The 19,118-nt window shown below is 35.0% G+C and overlaps 1 protein-coding gene across 4 annotated transcripts in view; it reads right to left on the bottom strand.

The window, feature by feature from the left end:
* The window catches only part of SLC4A10 (solute carrier family 4 member 10), a 274,145-nt gene that overhangs the window by 87,832 nt on the left and 167,195 nt on the right, over positions 1 to 19,118 (bottom strand). Inside the window, exons 7-10 of one of the 4 annotated variants that reach the window (XM_036743354.1) lie at positions 18,603 to 18,694; positions 16,853 to 16,942; positions 9,135 to 9,292; positions 5,536 to 5,623 (exon numbers count right to left, since the gene is read on the bottom strand). In XM_036743354.1, coding sequence (XP_036599249.1) covers positions 5,536 to 5,623; positions 9,135 to 9,292; positions 16,853 to 16,942; positions 18,603 to 18,694 — 428 coding nt within the window. The remainder of the gene's footprint in view (positions 1 to 5,535; positions 5,624 to 9,134; positions 9,293 to 16,852; positions 16,943 to 18,602; positions 18,695 to 19,118) is intronic. The other 3 variants (XM_036743355.1, XM_036743356.1, XM_036743357.1) reach the window with 3 other exon arrangements.

Below are 19,118 nucleotides of genomic sequence, written 5' to 3'. Positions count from 1 at the left end.
CATATACACATACATATGTGTAAACACATATATTTATATACAGATAAATACAGATATTCTTATGTGTATGGATATGTATGTCTATATGCATGCAAATAACATTTCCCTACCATTAACCAAACCAAGAACATTTTCTATAAATACTCAGTCATTGCACTTCAACCTTCTATATTTTTAGACTTCCTTTCTGATGGATAATTTCTTATATGTTTATAATAACAAATGGTTTTATTAATTGCTGAAGATTATTGCTAATTTTGATTTCTAAAAGAGTATGTAACTAGACAGTTTCAATATTAAATATGTTACCACATGTTTATATAGATGCTGTCTTAAGAGGATTAATCTCAGAACTCCCCAAGTAAATTAGATGGAAGAAAGACACCTGAGGCTTCGTGATTCAGTACTATCTATCAGGTAAAAATTCTAGATGAAAAAAGTAATTAATATTCTTTTCCTTATGTGCAATATCAGGACCCCTGCCTCTAATTTTATTTATCCTATAAAAGGAAAAGTGACAGAACATAGTAAATTATACTTTCTAAAAGGTTCAACTCTAATACTTCATGGTAGGATGATGGTGATCCTGGATTCCTAAAAGTTATGTTAGCAGGACATAGGCTCTGGAATGTCCTAGAAAGCTATAAAATCTTCAAGCATGGGCCCAGCGATTCATCGTGTGTTTGTCATTCCATTGCAGTCAAGGTATAAGAAGGTCATTATCAGACAGTTGGTCACCAGGTGATGAGGTTTTGGTGGAGCATCAACTCATGAAAGCATATGCTAGGTTTTGGAGGTTGTAATCTATGTTGGTAGAAGGAATACCCACATGGATGAAATCATTGATTTTTTTGTGTATTAAAGCTTTGTGCATTGCTAAGGTTGATATGTCATTTGCAATAAGCCTTCATTAACATAATTTAGTTATCATGAAAATAAAAAATAATTATTTCTCCTATATGTCAAAATATTCTATTGTTTAATAAAAAAAGTAATGGGTAAACACAAACTTGGCTAAACAAAAGCCTTATACGGCTTATTTGCATTTTGAATTGATGAGATTGCACTCTTTTGATATAGCATGTTATGGAAGGTATTTTTTAAAGGATGGGTGACTGTTTCTTTGTGAATATGCATTATAGGGCCATAAGATAATTCAGAGGGAGGTGTCAAAAATTATTTCAGTCTTTTGCAAATATGACTGTGACATATTGTTATTTATCTATATATTTACATTTACAGGTTTGGTCGATTAGTAGAAAGAGCAATGGACTTGGAGTCAGAAGATCTAGGCTTAAATTCTAGAGACTCTGCTACTTACTATCTGTGCTTTGGCATGTTAGAAAAGCATAATGATATAGAGTGATGCTATGGAAAGGAGAGTAGGAGGCAAGCGAAACCTTGGTTCAAATCTATTCTCTAACATTTATTAGCTGTGTGGCCATAGGCAAGCCATTTAACCGCTTTGTGCCTCAGTTTATTTATCTGTAAAATACTTGCACAGGGTTGTGAGGCAAGCCTACAACATACATTGTAAAAGCATGCACAACATAAGGCACCTGAACTATTAAAAAATCTGAATAATTGAGAGGTCCAAACTAAAAAGAACTATATTAATGAAGAATCTAGCACTCCATCAACTCATGAATTTTCAGTTTATGAAATCTGCCACTAGATGGCACTTATGTATTTGTGGTTGTCACCTTGGTGTCTTGACATTCAGGAGCTATGAGAGAATTTCAAGGGATATACCACTGCTTTCTTAGCAAAGACAAAATTAGTTATTCTTAACAATATATTGTAACTAGTCCTTAAATATGTAAGTATTTTATATCCTTCAGAACAATTTGTATAAACTACACTTCCTAAGAACTCTTCACCTATTACCCCTCAGACCATTTAATTGAGCTCTTTGATACATATCTAAAGTCCTATTATTTCAATAACAATGATAATAATAGCTAGCATTTAAGCAGTACTTTAAAATTTGCTAAGTGCTTTTTCTCATTTTATCCTCATAACAACCCTGTAAGGTAGGTACTATTATTATGCCCATCTTACAGATGAGGAAACTGAGGTAGAGAGAGATTAAATGACTTGCTTAGGGTCATACAGAGATTTGAACTCCTGACTCTAGGTTCAATGTTTTATCCATTGTGCCAACTATGTGCCAACTAGACTAATTATGTAGGTCTCACAGATTCCTCTTAATCTCTTTTGTTAGAACATCTTGAAACTCCTACCTCTTAATTCTGGGTGTCCCTTCTCTCCCATTCTTGCTTTTCTCCTGAACTTCAGGTCCTCATCATGATCTCCATACTGGGCACCTTTAGCTAGATGTCCTTTTGGCATTTCAAATTCAACATGTCCCAAAAAACAAAAGCCTTATGGGGCTTATTTGCACTTTGAATTGATGAGATTGCACTCTTTTAATGTAGCATGTTATGGAAGGTATTTTTTAAAGGATGGGTGACTATTTCTTTGTGGATATGCATTATATAACAATATATATTGTTTATTTCTTCCCTCTAAACCTTTCCCTCTGCCAAACTTCCCTATTTCTTTGAGAGTGATACTATCCTTCTAGTCACTAAAGATTCATAACTTCAAATTCATCTTTGAGTCTTCACTCTCCTTATGCCTTTATCCAATCAGGTTATGGATGCAATAATGTTGTATCTATCTCTAAACTATTTCTTATATTTGCCCCTTTTCTCTACTCACTAAATATTGCTTAATAAAGAGCAATGAGTAGCATATACTTGGTTAAATAAAAGCGTCATGGTAGTTATTTATATTTTGAATCAATTAAATTGAACTCTTTTGATGTAGCATATTATAGAAGGTATTCTTTAAAGGATGGGTGACTATTTCTTTGTGCATATGCATTATAGGGGGATAAGATAATTCAGAGGGAGGTGTCAAAAATTGCTTCAGTCTTTGCACATATGAATGTGATATATCTATCTATAAAGCTATAGATACTTATATATTATTTTTAGATCTATATATTTATGTTATCTATCTATAGATTTATCTATATATTAATGGCCATGCCCTCATTAAGTTATGCTTACATGATTTTCATAATTTCTTTATTGCTCTTTCTGCTTCTAGTTTTTCTCTCTTTCAAATCCTTCTTCCACATGGATGTCAAGATAATTTTCTTAAGGCATGTCTGATCATATCATCCCTCTGTTAAAAAATCCAACACCCCCTCTATTGCCTCTAGAACAAAATACAAACACTTCAGCTTCTCATTTAAGAACCTCAGGAATGTGGCTCCAACCTATTTTTCCAGAATTATTCCATGTTAATGTACAATCCAAACATTGTAGGCAAAATGAGGCCCTCTCCATGTACCCTTTATTCTTTCCCCCCCATCTTCTCCAGCAGATTGCCCCTACTATCATTCCCATTTTACAGGCTTTTTTGACTTTAGTTGTCCATTATTTGAATGGTATGGTTTGTGTTCCTTACATTAGGCTGTTTTTACATAGATTGGAAAATTATTAACAACTACCTCCTTACCTTTTTTCTAAATCTACACTGAACTATAAAATTTCATTGCTTCTTCATCATTTACCAGACTGAAAAGATGAATCAAAATCATTTTTGAAATGGGCATAGGTCTAGCCCCCCAAAACTCCTTTGCCTGCCTAAGAAGCCTTCAGGCTTATGTTGGCTAGCTCATATGAGTATTACCTAGTTCTACCCTGCACATGATTACATTCTGCTCTATAGATGAGAAGAAATGTAGTCAGCTTCTGCAATTTCTAATAGGCACCACGAGGCTAGAACTGATGGCACAGCTTTACCTTTGAATGCTACTCTGATGCACACACACCATGAGTGAGTTTTGCAGTGGCCTGGTTGATCAGCACAAGCACCCAGGAACATACAAGAAATATCAGTGAACACACCAAGGATGATGCCTGAGATCAACACCTTAGGAGGCATCAAAGCCAGTGCTTCCTCCCAATCTCTTACTCTCCTAATATCACTCCTCCTACTTTTACCCAACAGTCTCTTTATATTAAGTTTTCTTAAATTATTTTTTATGGCATGGTTCTATTTGGCATCTGCTGAAGCCTGTGGGCCCTTTTACAGAATAATGTTTTTAAGTACATGAAACAAAATATATCATATTTCAAAGGAAATTAATTATATTGGATACAATTATTAATATGAATATATGCATATATACATACACATACACACACACATATACATACATACATACATATATATATATATATATTTCATGGATTCTAGGCCAAGAACTCTTCTGTATATATTAAAGTGTATACTTTCTACTGCTCACTCTGTACTCCCAATCATAGCTGGTCACTGCCTCCCACAACACTCATACATTAGCTTCTTTCCAACTCCCTGCTACCCCTAAATACGGAGTATGGAAATCTTTGTACCATCAAATGCTTTTCTCATCAGTTGCTCCTAACAGCAGCAAGCCCTTCACACTGCCTACAGACAGGCATCTGTGGGACTCTCAACTCCCCTCCCCTACACACTATTGCAAACTCCTGACGCTATTTAGGAGATAATAGGGACTTAGTCAATAAATCAGTTCCTTTTGAAACTTGGAAGGACGAAAGCATTTGTCTGAAGCACACTATTTTAAGGCCATATAGAGATCTTAAATTGGTTATTATAATGAATTCATATACACACATATATACTTATAAAAATAACTACAGACAACCATATAATACAAATTGAAAAAGTATCATAATTTTTACATAGGATGATATGTCATTACAGTGGAACCTCATATCTAGAAATTCAAACTTAAAAAGCAAGGAACTGTTGCATGACCTTCATATAAAATCTTCAAGTTTCATCAGCCATGACTTCCAGTGACTATGTTCTCCATTGTTCACTTATTGGTGTGTACAGGTGGATCTTTGCCTCACGTATTTTTTTGACACACAATCCTCTTCCTGTCATTCTAAAGTAACCTATTCATTGCTAAAAAGTTTTCCAAAATATAGTCTAAGCAAACATGCAAAGTTACCTGGTAGACTACTGCGTTAGTATTCTATTCAAATAGTATATCTTACTACCCAACTATCCTTCTCCCTTTTAGGGAGGGCAGGTTGATGGAAGCAGTGACTTTTTTGGCTGCAACATGTTTTATACAATTAAGTTGGCACTATTGTTCTTACACTATTTTGATAATAATATGTCATGGAACTTGAGGATGATTATTATCATTAACCAAGTCGTCATTCTTCATATATGTGATTTAAAAGATTTGACACATTCCTAAGAATAAATTTCATAATTCTTATAGAGAGATAACACTTTATTCTTAGGAAAATTTTACAGAAGATCAGTGGAAAAAACATAACTTGATATATGGAAATTTTATACCTTCCCAACTTTGCAAGAACACATCTATTCCATAAATAAGGAAAGTGAGGTATGCTCTCTCTGGGAGTTGGGGGTCTAGGTTGTGACACAGTCCAAGTAAACAACAAGAACAAAAATTACCCGATTGGGGTGAATATATACCTCGTCAGTCATTAGGGTTGCAATTGATCTGCCAATCTCATGGTACTGCTGACCCTTTCCCAATGGTCCCAGAAGGATAAACAAAAATCTGCAAATACACAGGAAAGAAATGTTACCAGACAGAAAAGCAAATTCTGTTTCATGTATTATAGAATCACATCTAAAATGCATTACTGATGAGAGGGCTATCAACGTGGATCATTCATTTTCTCAGTTTAAAGTTTAAGTGAGAAACTAGTGTGTTTTTGCTTAGTTTCATTGTTTTGGCGAGTTTTTGATGGAGAGAGAGAACAGGAGAGAAAAGAATAACATAAAATGGATCACTATGACTTATGGCCCCTGTGGTCTTTCTGACCTCAATGTTTTTTTTCTTTTCCTCCTAGAAGGTAAGTTTTTGAGTCATCTTATGGAATATATATATATATATTTACACACACATATAACTCACAAAATACTACAGAACTACTGCTGTGTGAAAAGGTAAGAGAATAAGAATGAACCTTTGTGAAAGAAAGGAGTAAAACTGACTTCCATACAAAATGGAGTAGATGGTCAGGGGGAGAAGTGAGGGGTCTTGGAAAAGTACCAAAGTTTATGAGAAGAAGAAATCTACCTTTCAAAAATGGAGAGACCCATGTAAAATGTATCTTCAGTGGCAAAATTGTTGTCAGATACCAAAGGCATTATGGATGGAAAAAAAATTAGAGAGCTCCTGTTCCAAAATATTTCCCTTGACAAGTTAGGGGATGGGCTAGAGGGAGAAGGGAACCAATCTAAATTTTGACCCAAATTTCATATTGTATTAAAAGTCCAGTCTTTTGTATTTTGGTCAGTTCTTTTTATTAGTTTTATTGAATTCAAGTAGGGTTTCCAAGTAGCTCTTTATATATGCTACTCCATGTGTCCTTCAGCTAGGAAGAGAATACAGAACTACCCTATCTCTCATAAGGTAAATGTGTCATACCTCAAATGAAGTTGCACAAGTTCAATACCACCCTGTATCTTGCTACCTGTTCTAGTTGAGGCTATTTAAGTATTAATATTGGCAGCTTTTTAACTTGAATTAAAATAGTTCTCATAGTTCTATATGTTATTATATAAGAAAATTTAGAATCTATTCATGATCTATCTATCTATGTATATATAATATAGTCTGAAGCTGTAGGATCACAGCTCTCAAGCTAGAAGTGATCTTAGAGACTATCATGTCCAAACTTACTCCTTTTACATATGAGGAAATTCAGACTGAGGGAGGTTTTGCATCTTGTCTTGCCCAAAGTCACAGGCAAATGTGAGGGGATGGATTTGAATCTAGGACCTTGGATTTTAGTGCCAGGGCTCCTTCCACTATGTTATATCCACCATTCTCTCTCTCATCTTTTAAAGCAAAGTTATTGAATTCTAAGCCAATTTAAGCGTGGAAGTAGTTATTATAGGTAAAAAAAGACCTGGGGTAATTTTATGTAGTAATTTGTGTATCTGCACTTTATCCCTAGAATTCTTTTGAGAAACTTACTAACCTATGCACTTTATATTTTTCAGTTCATTCCACAAGTTATTTATATAGTTCTAAAAAACTATTTCCTGACATTTTTAATGTGTTGCCTTGTTTTCAAAGTGTGCCCTTTTGCCCTACCAAGAAAAAGATAATTAGGAACCCTGAATGACTTTCTTTGTACCATTCATTATCTCTACACCTCTAACAAATTTGCTATTATTTTCCACCTTGCCTAACTAAATAGTACAGTCTTTTTTCCCTCTCTTCTTAATATGGAAACCTATAGGGCTTCTATTTTTTCCCCATTGTTTGCTACACATTTTTGCTGTCTGTTTGAAGTAAGGTCACTTAAACTTAAGATATTTTTCAAAGTGGGGTTATAAATGCACCCTGGCATATATTATGACTTTAAAATTTCTTTTAAAATTTTATTTCCTTCTGACATTCAGCACATCCCTATCATCTTAATAAGTGGCATTAACAAAGAGTTCATCAGATTTTTCTAAGCCACAGAGTATATACTTAACCAACTGCAAGATTGAATTCTTTTTATGGGGCCAACTAAATAAACTACTCTCATTCCAATATTATGCCATCTAACCTACATAAGGGACATTTGAGGTCTTGAATCTGAATCCTAGCTAATAACAGTACTTGCAAGTCTCTGAACAAGCTATGCAGGTAGTGTCTATATATGAATACTAGACCTCATAAAACATTTTAAGTTCTAATATGATTTGGTCAACCTGACCTGCTCATACACTTAAGGAATGAATCAGAACTTTATTTTCCCCATTGGCTTTTAAATAGCATCAATATAAGTATCTGCTTGAAATCGCAAGATAAACCTGAGAGCCCTGCCATGTGATACCAGCAGAGACATGAGCCAAGGAAAAACCAAGTCCATTCAATTCCACTTCACATTTTAGAGGACTCTCTCTTCTCTCCCGTGTCTTTGAAGAATTTTAGCTCCTAGTTAGAGGATGCCGCTGCCAGCAGGGTGTACCTTGAGGCAAGCCCAATGGCCAGTCCTTTGACCTGAAAGGAATTCTGTATTTTCCTGACAAAATGCCTTAAATCTTCTGTACTCTGACAGGATTGTGGCTTTTTATTATCTGGAGAGGCAACATAAGTTTGCTAACATATCATCAGAGAGAGTATTTGATTACTACTCATTGTGAGACAATGGGGATCCCGGACATTCAAAATATGACTCTGAGTAGAGAGGAGAGACAGCATTAGAGTTGGGAGACGAAGCGGACAGAAGTGTAAGTCTGTACCAAGAACAGAGTTGGAATAATGCTAAAATACAGAATTTTCTGCCCCACGTCATAAATGTCTGCAATGAAGAAAACTTCCAACTCTCAGATTTCAGTCTGTGCCAAAGTTCCCAACCATACTCCAATTGCACAAAGTCAACTAATGAAACTGAACCAAAACCCCTGTTCCTGGAGTAAATATGTTGATCTGTGTAGATACAGCTTTGCTCTCTTCACTTCCACTTAATTTGTGCCTGGAAATGAATCAAGTGGTTCATGTCATTCCCTAAGGGCCATTTTAATGGTTTGTGCACTGTGACACATATATTGGAGTTCTAACTATGGTAGATCCATCTTCACAAGTTATGGAAAATGGGATCCTGGCTAAATCCACACAAAGAGATGTCTCTTTATTATACAATTTGATCTGTAAAATGAAATAAAAATATTCCTTACACAGGAACAAACAAAGGATTTCTGGAGTTTTCATAGTGTGAGCCTGGGCACCTAGAGATTCAGCCATTTAGATATGGACCTAAATGCGCACATGCCATGTATGTGGCAGTTCATGGAAGGAGAGTCCAGTAGAATGAAAGAATATAATTTGGCAGGATATTCAAGAGACTCAGCGGAATGTAGCATGTGAGAGAATTGAGATATTCAAACATCTTGCTTTCCTCATTTTTAGACAAAATGGGGGAAACAAAACAATATTTTTTTTAAATGGACTTAGCCACTGGTTTTCAAAAGGACACCAATTAGATGAAATGCTATTATAACTAGTTATTTCTCTCTTAACAAACAGATGAAGAAAATAGTAATAACTTTTTTGGAAACTTTACCTGGTTGGAATCGGCACCTCAGCCAGTCCTGTGAGCAATACCGCTGGAGACAATCTAACAAATGCAACTATAGTTCGGTCCAAGAATTCTAGTTCACCCACTAAGATGTTTGAAGCTTCTGCCCCAGGAGGAATCTTTTTCATGAAATGTAGATCAACCTGATAGTACCAAAATTTTAAATAAGATTAATTCGAAAAAGGAATACATATGGTAAGTTATGTATGCTACATAGCACAATGTTTCTTGAACATTTCAGGCCCTCAAAAAATGTTTCTTAAATGAATTACCTATAGCTAAAAATCCTTTTATTCCTTTCAAGATAAGGTGCTTTAAAAAAGCAAACACAGTTATTACTATAAATGGGGCTCTTAAGATTGAATCCTTTAGATTTTCTCTTAATTTTAAAAGAAGTAGAACTTTCTTTTCATCTTCAATTACTTTACTGTTTCTGAACTTGTTTGCATGTTTAATTAAATAAAAGTCTTCCCTTACATTTTCTGACAATAACTCATCTGGTCTGTGGCTTTGGATTTAAATATGCTCTTATTCTTTCACTTTTTTGTGGTCATTAACACCAAAATATAATTTAATTCAGAACATATTGTATGTTTTTGGAAAATATTTTCATCTAACATATGCCAATTACAAACAATACTATGGATGGCACTATATATTTTCTTTCTTTGCATTTGAGAAGCAAAAGTTGAAAAAGCCAAGTAGTACAAAGGCTCTGGGGAGGTATTATTTTTTTCCAGTGCAATTGTAGTTGACTATAATGGACTGAGACAACTTCTCTTTATTCATTAATTCTTTAAACATTTATTGAGGACCTACCATGTGCAAGGCATATTTCCTAAGTGGAAGTCTTAAAAGTGGCATAAGAGAAATAAACCAAATAAAAGTATTCAAATTTAGAGGGTTAGAAACCCTGAAAAGCTGAAGCCACAGCTGAAATACTGACATGAACATCCATGAGTGAAATGAATGGCCACAGACTGCAATCAACAATTAACAAAAGAAATGCTTGATAAGAGGAAGAGATGACAAATATCCATAAGAAGTACTGACTCACATGATCAGGGCCCGAGGGGGATCCTGAGAATAAGGCTAAAATCAGCTTAATAAAATCTACCTTATCTTTCTTTCTGGTCCCCTTTGGCTAGATTTTCATGAATATCTTTGCTTCTAGGGGAAACTACAGGTAAATGTTTCATAGAATATGTTCTCTCAGCTTAATGAGCTAAGGAGTACAGGGGAGAGGGGAAATAACTGGAAGAAGGAAAGGAAAGGAAGGGCATTAATCAACACAGGTGAGGTCAGTGCAGATTTTTCGGGCTATAAAGACCTTTTGTGAGAATGATCATTTGGGAGTAATCTTTTCAAGGCTAAAGTGGAACATTCTTAAAGTTTTAGGCCAAGCACCTTGTAAAGCACTTGTCTCCAGAGGAGTTGGGCTAAATTAGCTGTTTTCTGTAACGGGGTCTTCCCCTAGGTATTTGTATGCTTAATTTCTATGCAAATATTAAGTTTTGGCCATAGTGCTGTATTGTTGACTTTATAAAATTCAATGTGTAAAGTCTACATTTAATCAAAAGTTTGCAAAACAATGATACTATTTATTTTGGAAATAAAGACTACTAGAGAGAGCTCAAATTTATTTTAAAGAGAAGTTAAAAGTTTTCAGAAGAAAAAAAATATTGAAAAAAAAGAAAGACAGGAATAGCATAGATTCCCAAAAGAATAATTGTAACAATAATAAAAACAGATTTTTAGAAAAAGTGAATTCATAATTGCAAGTACAAAAAAATCAGCCATTTAAAGTAGAATAATTTGAATTATCAATAAGACCACAAAGATCATTTGGATGAGATTGAAATATTTTGCACATATTTTCAATAATTGTCTGCAACAGGTGTATATTTCAGAAATCTTTCTGAGGAGAAAATAATAACTAAGGTATATTTCCCTTGATGTAATGAAAAAAGCACATAGTGTTGATATTGCTGGAAGAAAATTGTCAAGTGACAAATCCTAATAATTTAGAATAAGTGTACAATTGGTTGCCAAAGTAACTTCAGGGGAAATCTTAATTTCCATCTACAAAAATTCTACCCAGCATTCATTTGAGTTTCTAAAAGAAAAATCATAATGTTAAATATTTAAATTTCAAAAAATAACTACCTTAAGTTACATAAAAGAGTATTCTAGTTATCTAACAGAGGATTAAATGGGTATGTAAATTAGTTTCTATTTATATAGAAACATAAGTGAGGCCTTTATACACTCCTCTTAATGTTATCAATTCAACAGCATCCAAAATATAATTTCACAGAAGAATCTGCCATCAGAACATGGCTGTCAGGTGACTAGTAAAAAGCTCATATTTGAAAACGGTATCAGGTTAAAGAGAGACTCCTTAAGGATTCCCAGAAAAAACCTAATTCATAAAAATCTTCAAAGAGGAAAAGAAGCTGGCAGTAAGTAACAGAAGATCTTCCATAGGACTTCTTCAGGTCCACTGAGGAGTCTCCACAGATCCTCTAGGTCCATCTACTTGCTCATTATTTATAAGCACACTGAATTAAGAAATATTGAGCACGTTCAAGGGACACAGCTAGCTAAGCTCAAGTGAGATAACTAAAATGAAAAGCTCCAGTATCTATTTCAAAAGACTGCCTTATTTGAGGAATTCAGAATTTGCCAAGTTATTTCTTTTGGCAAACCTTCATCAAATGTAGAGGTTCTCTCTCAATTGAAAGTTACATGGCCCAGTAGCAACATTTGAAAAACAAAGTTAAGGGATGCACATAGATGGGCAAGAATGGATTACCCCATAGTCTGAGAGGATAAATGTATCCAGTCCAGGTAAATAAAAAAAACAATACTGTCCTCTTCTGGTATTTCATTTGCAGGACTACAGAATAAAGAAAGGATGCCAAGGACTTGAACAAATGAGATAGATAATTTAATTCAACTAAAGATTACTCTGCAAGATGAACACTAAAATTAAAACCAGATCACAAATAGTGTGAATAAAGAATTCTAAGGATGGCATGTATTCAGATTTGCACTATTCAAAATAATAATTATGTTAAATATGGTTATTGGTTCCAGCTCAGTGGAAATATACAGTGCAAATTCAAATAATGGGACCATTTCAGGGTATTTATTATTCACACTAATAGGGATCTGGAGCAGCTAGGTGGCACAGTAGATAGTGTGCAGGGCCCGGAGTTGGGAAGATTCAAATCTGGCTTCAGACACCAGCTGTGTGACCCAGGACAAACCACTTAACTCTTGTTTCCCTCGGTTTTCTCATATGGGAAATGAGCTGGAGAAGGAAATGGCCAACCAATGCAGTATCTTTGCCAAGAAAACCCTAAATGGGTCGTGAAGGGTCAGACGCAACTGAAAAAAGAATGAACTACAGCAACATTAGGATCTAGCTTTATTGGTCAATTTTTATAATGTGAAAACTGATGAGTTGATCGTTTTCGTGGGTCGGTGTATACAAGCGGATTAAAATACGGAAAAGAAGGGGAGTCCGTCATGAACTGAAAATGTGGTGCAAGAAATGTATAAGCTGAGCACCATACTGGTATCTCTGAAATATTAAAAGAACAAGAGTAAGGAGCGCTTTGGGCATATCCTCTTAAGGATTTACAGAGGAATTACACAAGACGGTAGGGCATGGACAGATTATGATTTTCACTGCTAGAGGGAATACCCACATGGATTAGATAATAGGTCCAAACAAATATTAAGGGAAGTAAATTATCTATATGTATGTGAAAATGGTTACTTTCTTAGTGGTTTAAAGGCACACACATTAAATTTATCTTTGCTCTCTCTTCTCTGGTGAGGAAATCACATCTTATCATTTGTAGATTGTTAAATTTTGTAATGATAAACAGAAACCCCCCCCACCATCGGTTTGAATCTTTGCACCAACAATTTCAGTAAACAGTCTTAGGGAGTTATTATTCATACCCTTCCCCAAAAGATGTGCAGAGTGTATACTACGAAAAGAAAAATGCAAAGCATCTCTGCTCAGCCAGATTCCTACAGAAAAACAGTGTATAAAAGACTTCATCACAAGTTCCTGTGGTGCTAGTGATCTAGAAAAGGTCAACAGCAACAGAAAGAATAGAGGACAGATTTTGCCACAGCTTTTTATAAGGCAATTAGTAGCAGAACTGAGCAAAGCTAAGGACTTGTTGAAATTTAGGTATGGAGAATAGCCTTGTTTTTATTCCTTTATTCGCCATTGTTTGAGTTGTGTGTCTCCCCTAGGGTGGTTACTAAGGGATTAAAATTCCAGAGGACTGATTTTATTTTATATTTTGGTGAAAATGGAGATTTCTGGAGAAAGAGACTATAATGGCTTAGACTATTCAAAACACAACTGTAATCAATTTTTGATGAAAATGGAGCCCTAGACTCCCTGGCTATGAGCTTGTCTGATGCTTTTCTTATCTTTAGACTTAGAGGCAGTCTTTGGTCACCTTGTCTGTAGAGATCACTTAGCTAAATGTCACAGATATAACGGTAAGGGGACAGCAAAGAAGTAATAAAATATGCACTGAGCTTGGAGTCAGGAGATCTGGGGTCATACTCCAGTTTACGTACTAACTGGGTGACCGTGTATAAGTTACTCCCTCACCTGAACTCAAGTTTCTTCAAATAATGCTTAATAATACTTCAAATAATATGCTTGGAGACTTTGCTCCAGGCACTCTGCCACAGTTTGGAACGAGAGATGATAAGAATGTCCTACTAGTTTGGGAAAGATTTTGTCTGGGTCAGGGCTGTATCATTTTGGACACTGATCATGGAAAGGGGTTAATGGTGAGATTAAAAGACAGACCTAAGAGTATAGGATATATGCCCAATAATATAACTTTGTAATCTTCAAAGTGCTTATATAAACGTGAGATTATTATTTACACATAAAATTTGTTTCCTTAAAAATTCAATTCTGGTACAATATCCTTGGGGGAGCCCTTCCTATTACCCCTACTTCTTAGTACTTTCCTTTTCTTCAAATTAGATTGTATATTTATGTTTTGATGTCATGTTCCCTCAGGAGAATGTATTCTCCTTCAAGTCAGGGACTGTTCCATTATTGTTGCTTTCCCTTATCTTTATGTCTCCAGTGGACACTAAATAGGCCTTTATTGAGCTGAATTGAACTGAATGGTCTATGTACTGGTTTCTATTTTGATTCTTAGGGGCACATTTTAAAAAACACATATGTCCATCATTTCCTTCTCCATTTTTGAAGGTGCTTTTAGATTATAAAAATGAATCAATCATGTCTACACTTCCTGGGAGAGCATACGATATTCTGTCTTGAACTGAATTTGGTCTAAGAGAGTGTGTTAAATTACATCTGTGACTGCCTATTGTCATGGCTAAAGCCTAAAGAATCTTGGTGTTGAGTCCTATCCTGGAGGTTATTCTAGAATGGGTCCAAACACAAGCATAGCCCTGAAAACTCCTAATTAAATGTTAGCATCTGATCTGGATGTGACCTTGACAAAGTCAGGCTTAGTTTTTTTGGGTTCCTTTTCAGTCAAGATTTGCATTCTCTCTCCTAGGCCCTGTATCTAGACAAAAGAGGATGGAGACTTTGCTCCAGGCACTCTGTCACAGTTTGGAACTAGAGATGATAAGAATGTCCCATTAGTTTGGAAAAAATTTCGTCTGGGCCAGGGCTGTGTCATTTCGGATACTGATCGTGGAAATGGGTTAGTAGTGAGACTAAAAGTGAGACCTAAGAGTACAGGAATACCACCTCACATTCTTGACCTCCTTCTTTTGAGAGCACACTCTGTGCTGCCCTATGGTAGAGAAAATGTTTGGGGCACACGTTGGAAGGAAAGTTTTAAATCCTTAATGTTCATTTCAGAGGGAGAAGGGAAGAGGGAAATGGTTTTAGAAAAACGTTTTGCAAAAAAACTCCCCATTATACTGGAAAGGACCTCTGACCAGAGAATCAGGAGGTCCAGGTTCGAGTTCTGTCCCTGTCACCTACGAATTTGCATAGCTCTTAATAAGTCACTTCACTCTTTGGCCCTCAGTTTCCTCCTCTGTGAAACCCTGTGAAATGAGGACAATAGACTAAGTGATGCTTGAAGTCTCTTCCAGCTCTAAAATTAGGTAATTTAAAAATCTTTTCTTTTTTAGCAAATCAAATACTTCAACATAGACTGATGAGGTCTTGTGTACATGTAGAAATCAGCTATTTAGGGCCGCTGGGGCTTATTACGAAGGAAAGAAACTCTAACAATGTTTGATAAATGTGGGAACTTATTTATTCACCAAGAGTTGGTTTGGAATAAAAAGGGAAATTCAATATTTTAACATGCATTTTAAATGACCACATTTATACAGAAAGGCAAAATTCTATTTCCTACCATCTTGTAAAATTACACATACGATGCTGTTCTCAATTGCAATGTAAAAATCATGTAGATAGATAACAGGGGCAGGTAATGTGAGAAGGCTTGGGATCCATTTTGTCTTAATAACGTTTGAAAGAGCAATTATTGTTTTCATAAGCTTTGGAGCTACAAACATGAGCGGTGTATAATAATTTTGTAGTAATATAACAACGAGCTAAAACATTAAAAATTTCCAGGTAAATAGATAACATGTTTGAGAAATTCCCAGAACTTTTTCTAAACAAAACTGAATTTTTTATTAAGAGCCAAAGAAACTAGAAAAAATCCCATGGTAGCAGGGTGCTAGACATTTTTGAAGTGAGGGATAACTGTTGCTCTTGTCTTCTTCTATTCTCCCTGGTTAAAAAGCAAAAAATATTTCTAATATTTTTCAGGTTCCTTCCTCATAAAGATGTAAATAAGGTAGACCCTCATAGGAGTTTAATCCAAAATCTGTTTCCAGTAGGACAGAAAAGCAAGAAGCTTAAACCTGTAACTTGGTTGAGATATATATATATATATATATATATATATATATATATATATATATAGATAAATTTTTTAAAAAATTTAATAATTGAACTTTTGCTTTAACCATTTAAATTATGCCTTTAAGAAACTGGAAAAGCCAGTGAAATAGTGGATTTTCTAAAAAATATCAATATTATATATACATGGATATGGAAAAGGTTAATGGAAAGTAGGTCTGCTTTTTATATTTATCTAACTACAACTTCTTAATAACACATAGGATCACAAAGGTGAAACAAATCTTTCTAATTTGCTATACATAATTTTTTTCAATGTGAAAGTGTTTTTTATAAGAACACGATATAATAGTGGTTTTTTTTAAAGATGCATGAAGACAAGGGCACAGGGTTACAAAATTAAAAAAAATTTAAAGTGATTTCTTGGGAAGGCAGGGCAATTTGGTTTATTGCATTCTGTACTGCTTTTGAAAAAAAATAATAAATGTGACCTTGTTACACTGTGAAAGTCTGTATAAAAGTAAAGCAGTTACTTGTGCCACTATCCTCATACACTATTGTTTCAGGTACCAGAAATGTCACTTGAATTCTGTGTATGCCTGTTTGAGACAGTAATTCTATTCCAGCTGTCAGATGAATGAAGATGCAAAATGCTTTAAAAACAGCTTAAAAAAAATTGATGGATGGAATAAATTTATACTGGCCTAACTTTAGAACCATGTGTCTCCATATGGTGAATTATGCTTTTAACTACTGTAGAAATGGATCCAGAGTACACCCTCACCTCTCTCTCTTGCTGATGTGGAGGTCCTTTTTCAAGCTTTTGTTTCATCCCACATGGACTATTATGCCCTTTTTGCTGGCCTCCCAGTCCCTGCACACACAATTAACAGACTTCAGCTGGTGTAAAATGCTGCTGCGGATACTCAGCCAGGCAACAGAGGGAACATACATGCTTGGAACTAGAACTGGATCAGTTAGGCTGGTTGGCAGACAGATTCCAGATTCCATAAAGCAGCTCAAGATTAGTCGTTAGAAGCTTGAGTCAAATGAGTTCCCTTAGCTCATCCCCTGTCCTTCCCCCATTTCTTTTTCAAATTAAATTTTATTTTTTGATTAATAAGCATTTATTTTCTCTCTCTTCCATCTCCCCCTCCCCAACAAAACTCTTGTAACAAAAACACATAGTCAAACTAAACTAAACAAATTCTCATATCAGCCATGTCCAAAAATGAGGGTCATATTCTACAGATTAAGTCCGTCACCTCTCTGCCAGGAGATGTGTAGCATTTCTCCTCTTTGGTCCTCTGGAATCATGGCTTCCAGTCCCACTCTGATAGTATGTTTTTATTACATATTAGCCTAGGTAACTGTTGTTTCAACTATTTGGACCCATGTCTTTGTACATTCTTTTCCTAACATAATCAAGGGTATTGTCATTTTTTCATTTATCAGCCATAGTTGAAACTCCTTTCGCTTCATGGTCCTTGATCAGGCAGAGACCAGCATATAAGCTAGGCTACAGAAAAAATGGTTCATGTACTCACTTCTCTTTGACTGATAACAGAGATCATTTCAGTACGGGATTGAATATGTGCCTTCAATCAAATCTGTGCTTTGATTATGTGAGCCAGTTTTATTTTCTGTGATTTCATTTAAAATATATCCCAATATGTTACATGTTCAGATAGTAAGCCATGCCTGACATCCTAGAGTATGCCTCTGTGTGAGCAATGATGCATTCATTTGGGTTTTCTTTTTCCTTTTTTTTTTTTTACAAATATGTAAGCAAAAAATACTTAAAGGACATTCTAAGAAGAGGCATGCAAATATATGTGCACATATGCACATGCACACATACACATGTGTATGCGGGTAGATATATTTTAGTATTTTTTTCAAGTCTCTGATTTCATTGGTGCAGGGTACTACTGAAGAAACCCCTTTTGCCAATACACATGGTCAATTGTTCTTTCATTTTAAGTCTTAGTTACTTGGAGGCACTGAGAAATTAAGTTGCTTGGCCACGCAGTCATTATGTGGCAGAAGCAAGGCTTGAAGGCAGAATTACTATCTACTATGCACCATTGTAGGCATATGTGTATACAGTATTAGTGTGTGTATGCACATGTACAAGTGAATACATATGTACAAAAACATAAATATATTTCTATGGAAGGTGGAACTACCCTATGGGGAAGGGGTCTAATCTTCAAATTCTCTTAGGTTAAGAAAACCTATTCTTTTAATTGAAAGAGACACATTTGCTAAATGGCTGCAACCTGATGCATAAAATTTGCATATATAAGTGCTTTTTTTAGTGCTAGCAAAACCTTATATCTTGAATAAAATGTCACTATTGTCTGTACCTAAACATTGGATTTTGGCTGAGAAATGAAATATCGTTCATGCAAAAACAACATTTATAGTAACACAAAAATTTATTGGAAATACGGTTTGGTAACTTCTCGAAGAAAATCAATGAGTTTACACATGCCACAGAAATGTAAAAACAAAATTGACAATTAATTTACCTTACTAAAGTCAACAGTGCTGTTTTCTCTGCTCACATCATTTTTATTTTCAACATTGGCTGGAGTAGACTGGGGAGAAACAACCTGAGCTGCTAAAAAAAAAAGACTGTCATTACAAAATACAAGCAATTACTATACTTACATGACTCTAGAACTATTAAGAGAAGTGCGAATTGCAGGTAACTACACTACTATGTGTTTCCTACTGGATTATGAAATATGCGAGCATGAAGGGTCATTATAGATATAGCTATATCAACAGGCACATTCTCAGACAAAAAGTTGCATATAGAAATGGGAGAACTCAGATGAGATAATAGAAACCAACTCTCAAAGTGAAAATTTGAGTCAAAGTAACTTGAAAAAAATTGATACCATACTTCCAAATTACATTTTAAAATCTCTGTGTCGAACTCAAATTACAGTGTATTCCATAAGACAGTTCCTAAAAACAAATATTTTAAAAAATCTAGCCATTTTAAAGTTTCCAAAATAAGAAAGAATATATTAATTTCA

The sequence above is a fragment of the Trichosurus vulpecula genome, chromosome 2 (assembly GCF_011100635.1).
Source record: "Trichosurus vulpecula isolate mTriVul1 chromosome 2, mTriVul1.pri, whole genome shotgun sequence".
NCBI classification, from domain to species: Eukaryota; Metazoa; Chordata; class Mammalia; order Diprotodontia; family Phalangeridae; genus Trichosurus; species Trichosurus vulpecula.
Note: the sequence above shows the minus strand (reverse complement) of the source record. Positions and strands in the feature narration are given on the sequence as shown.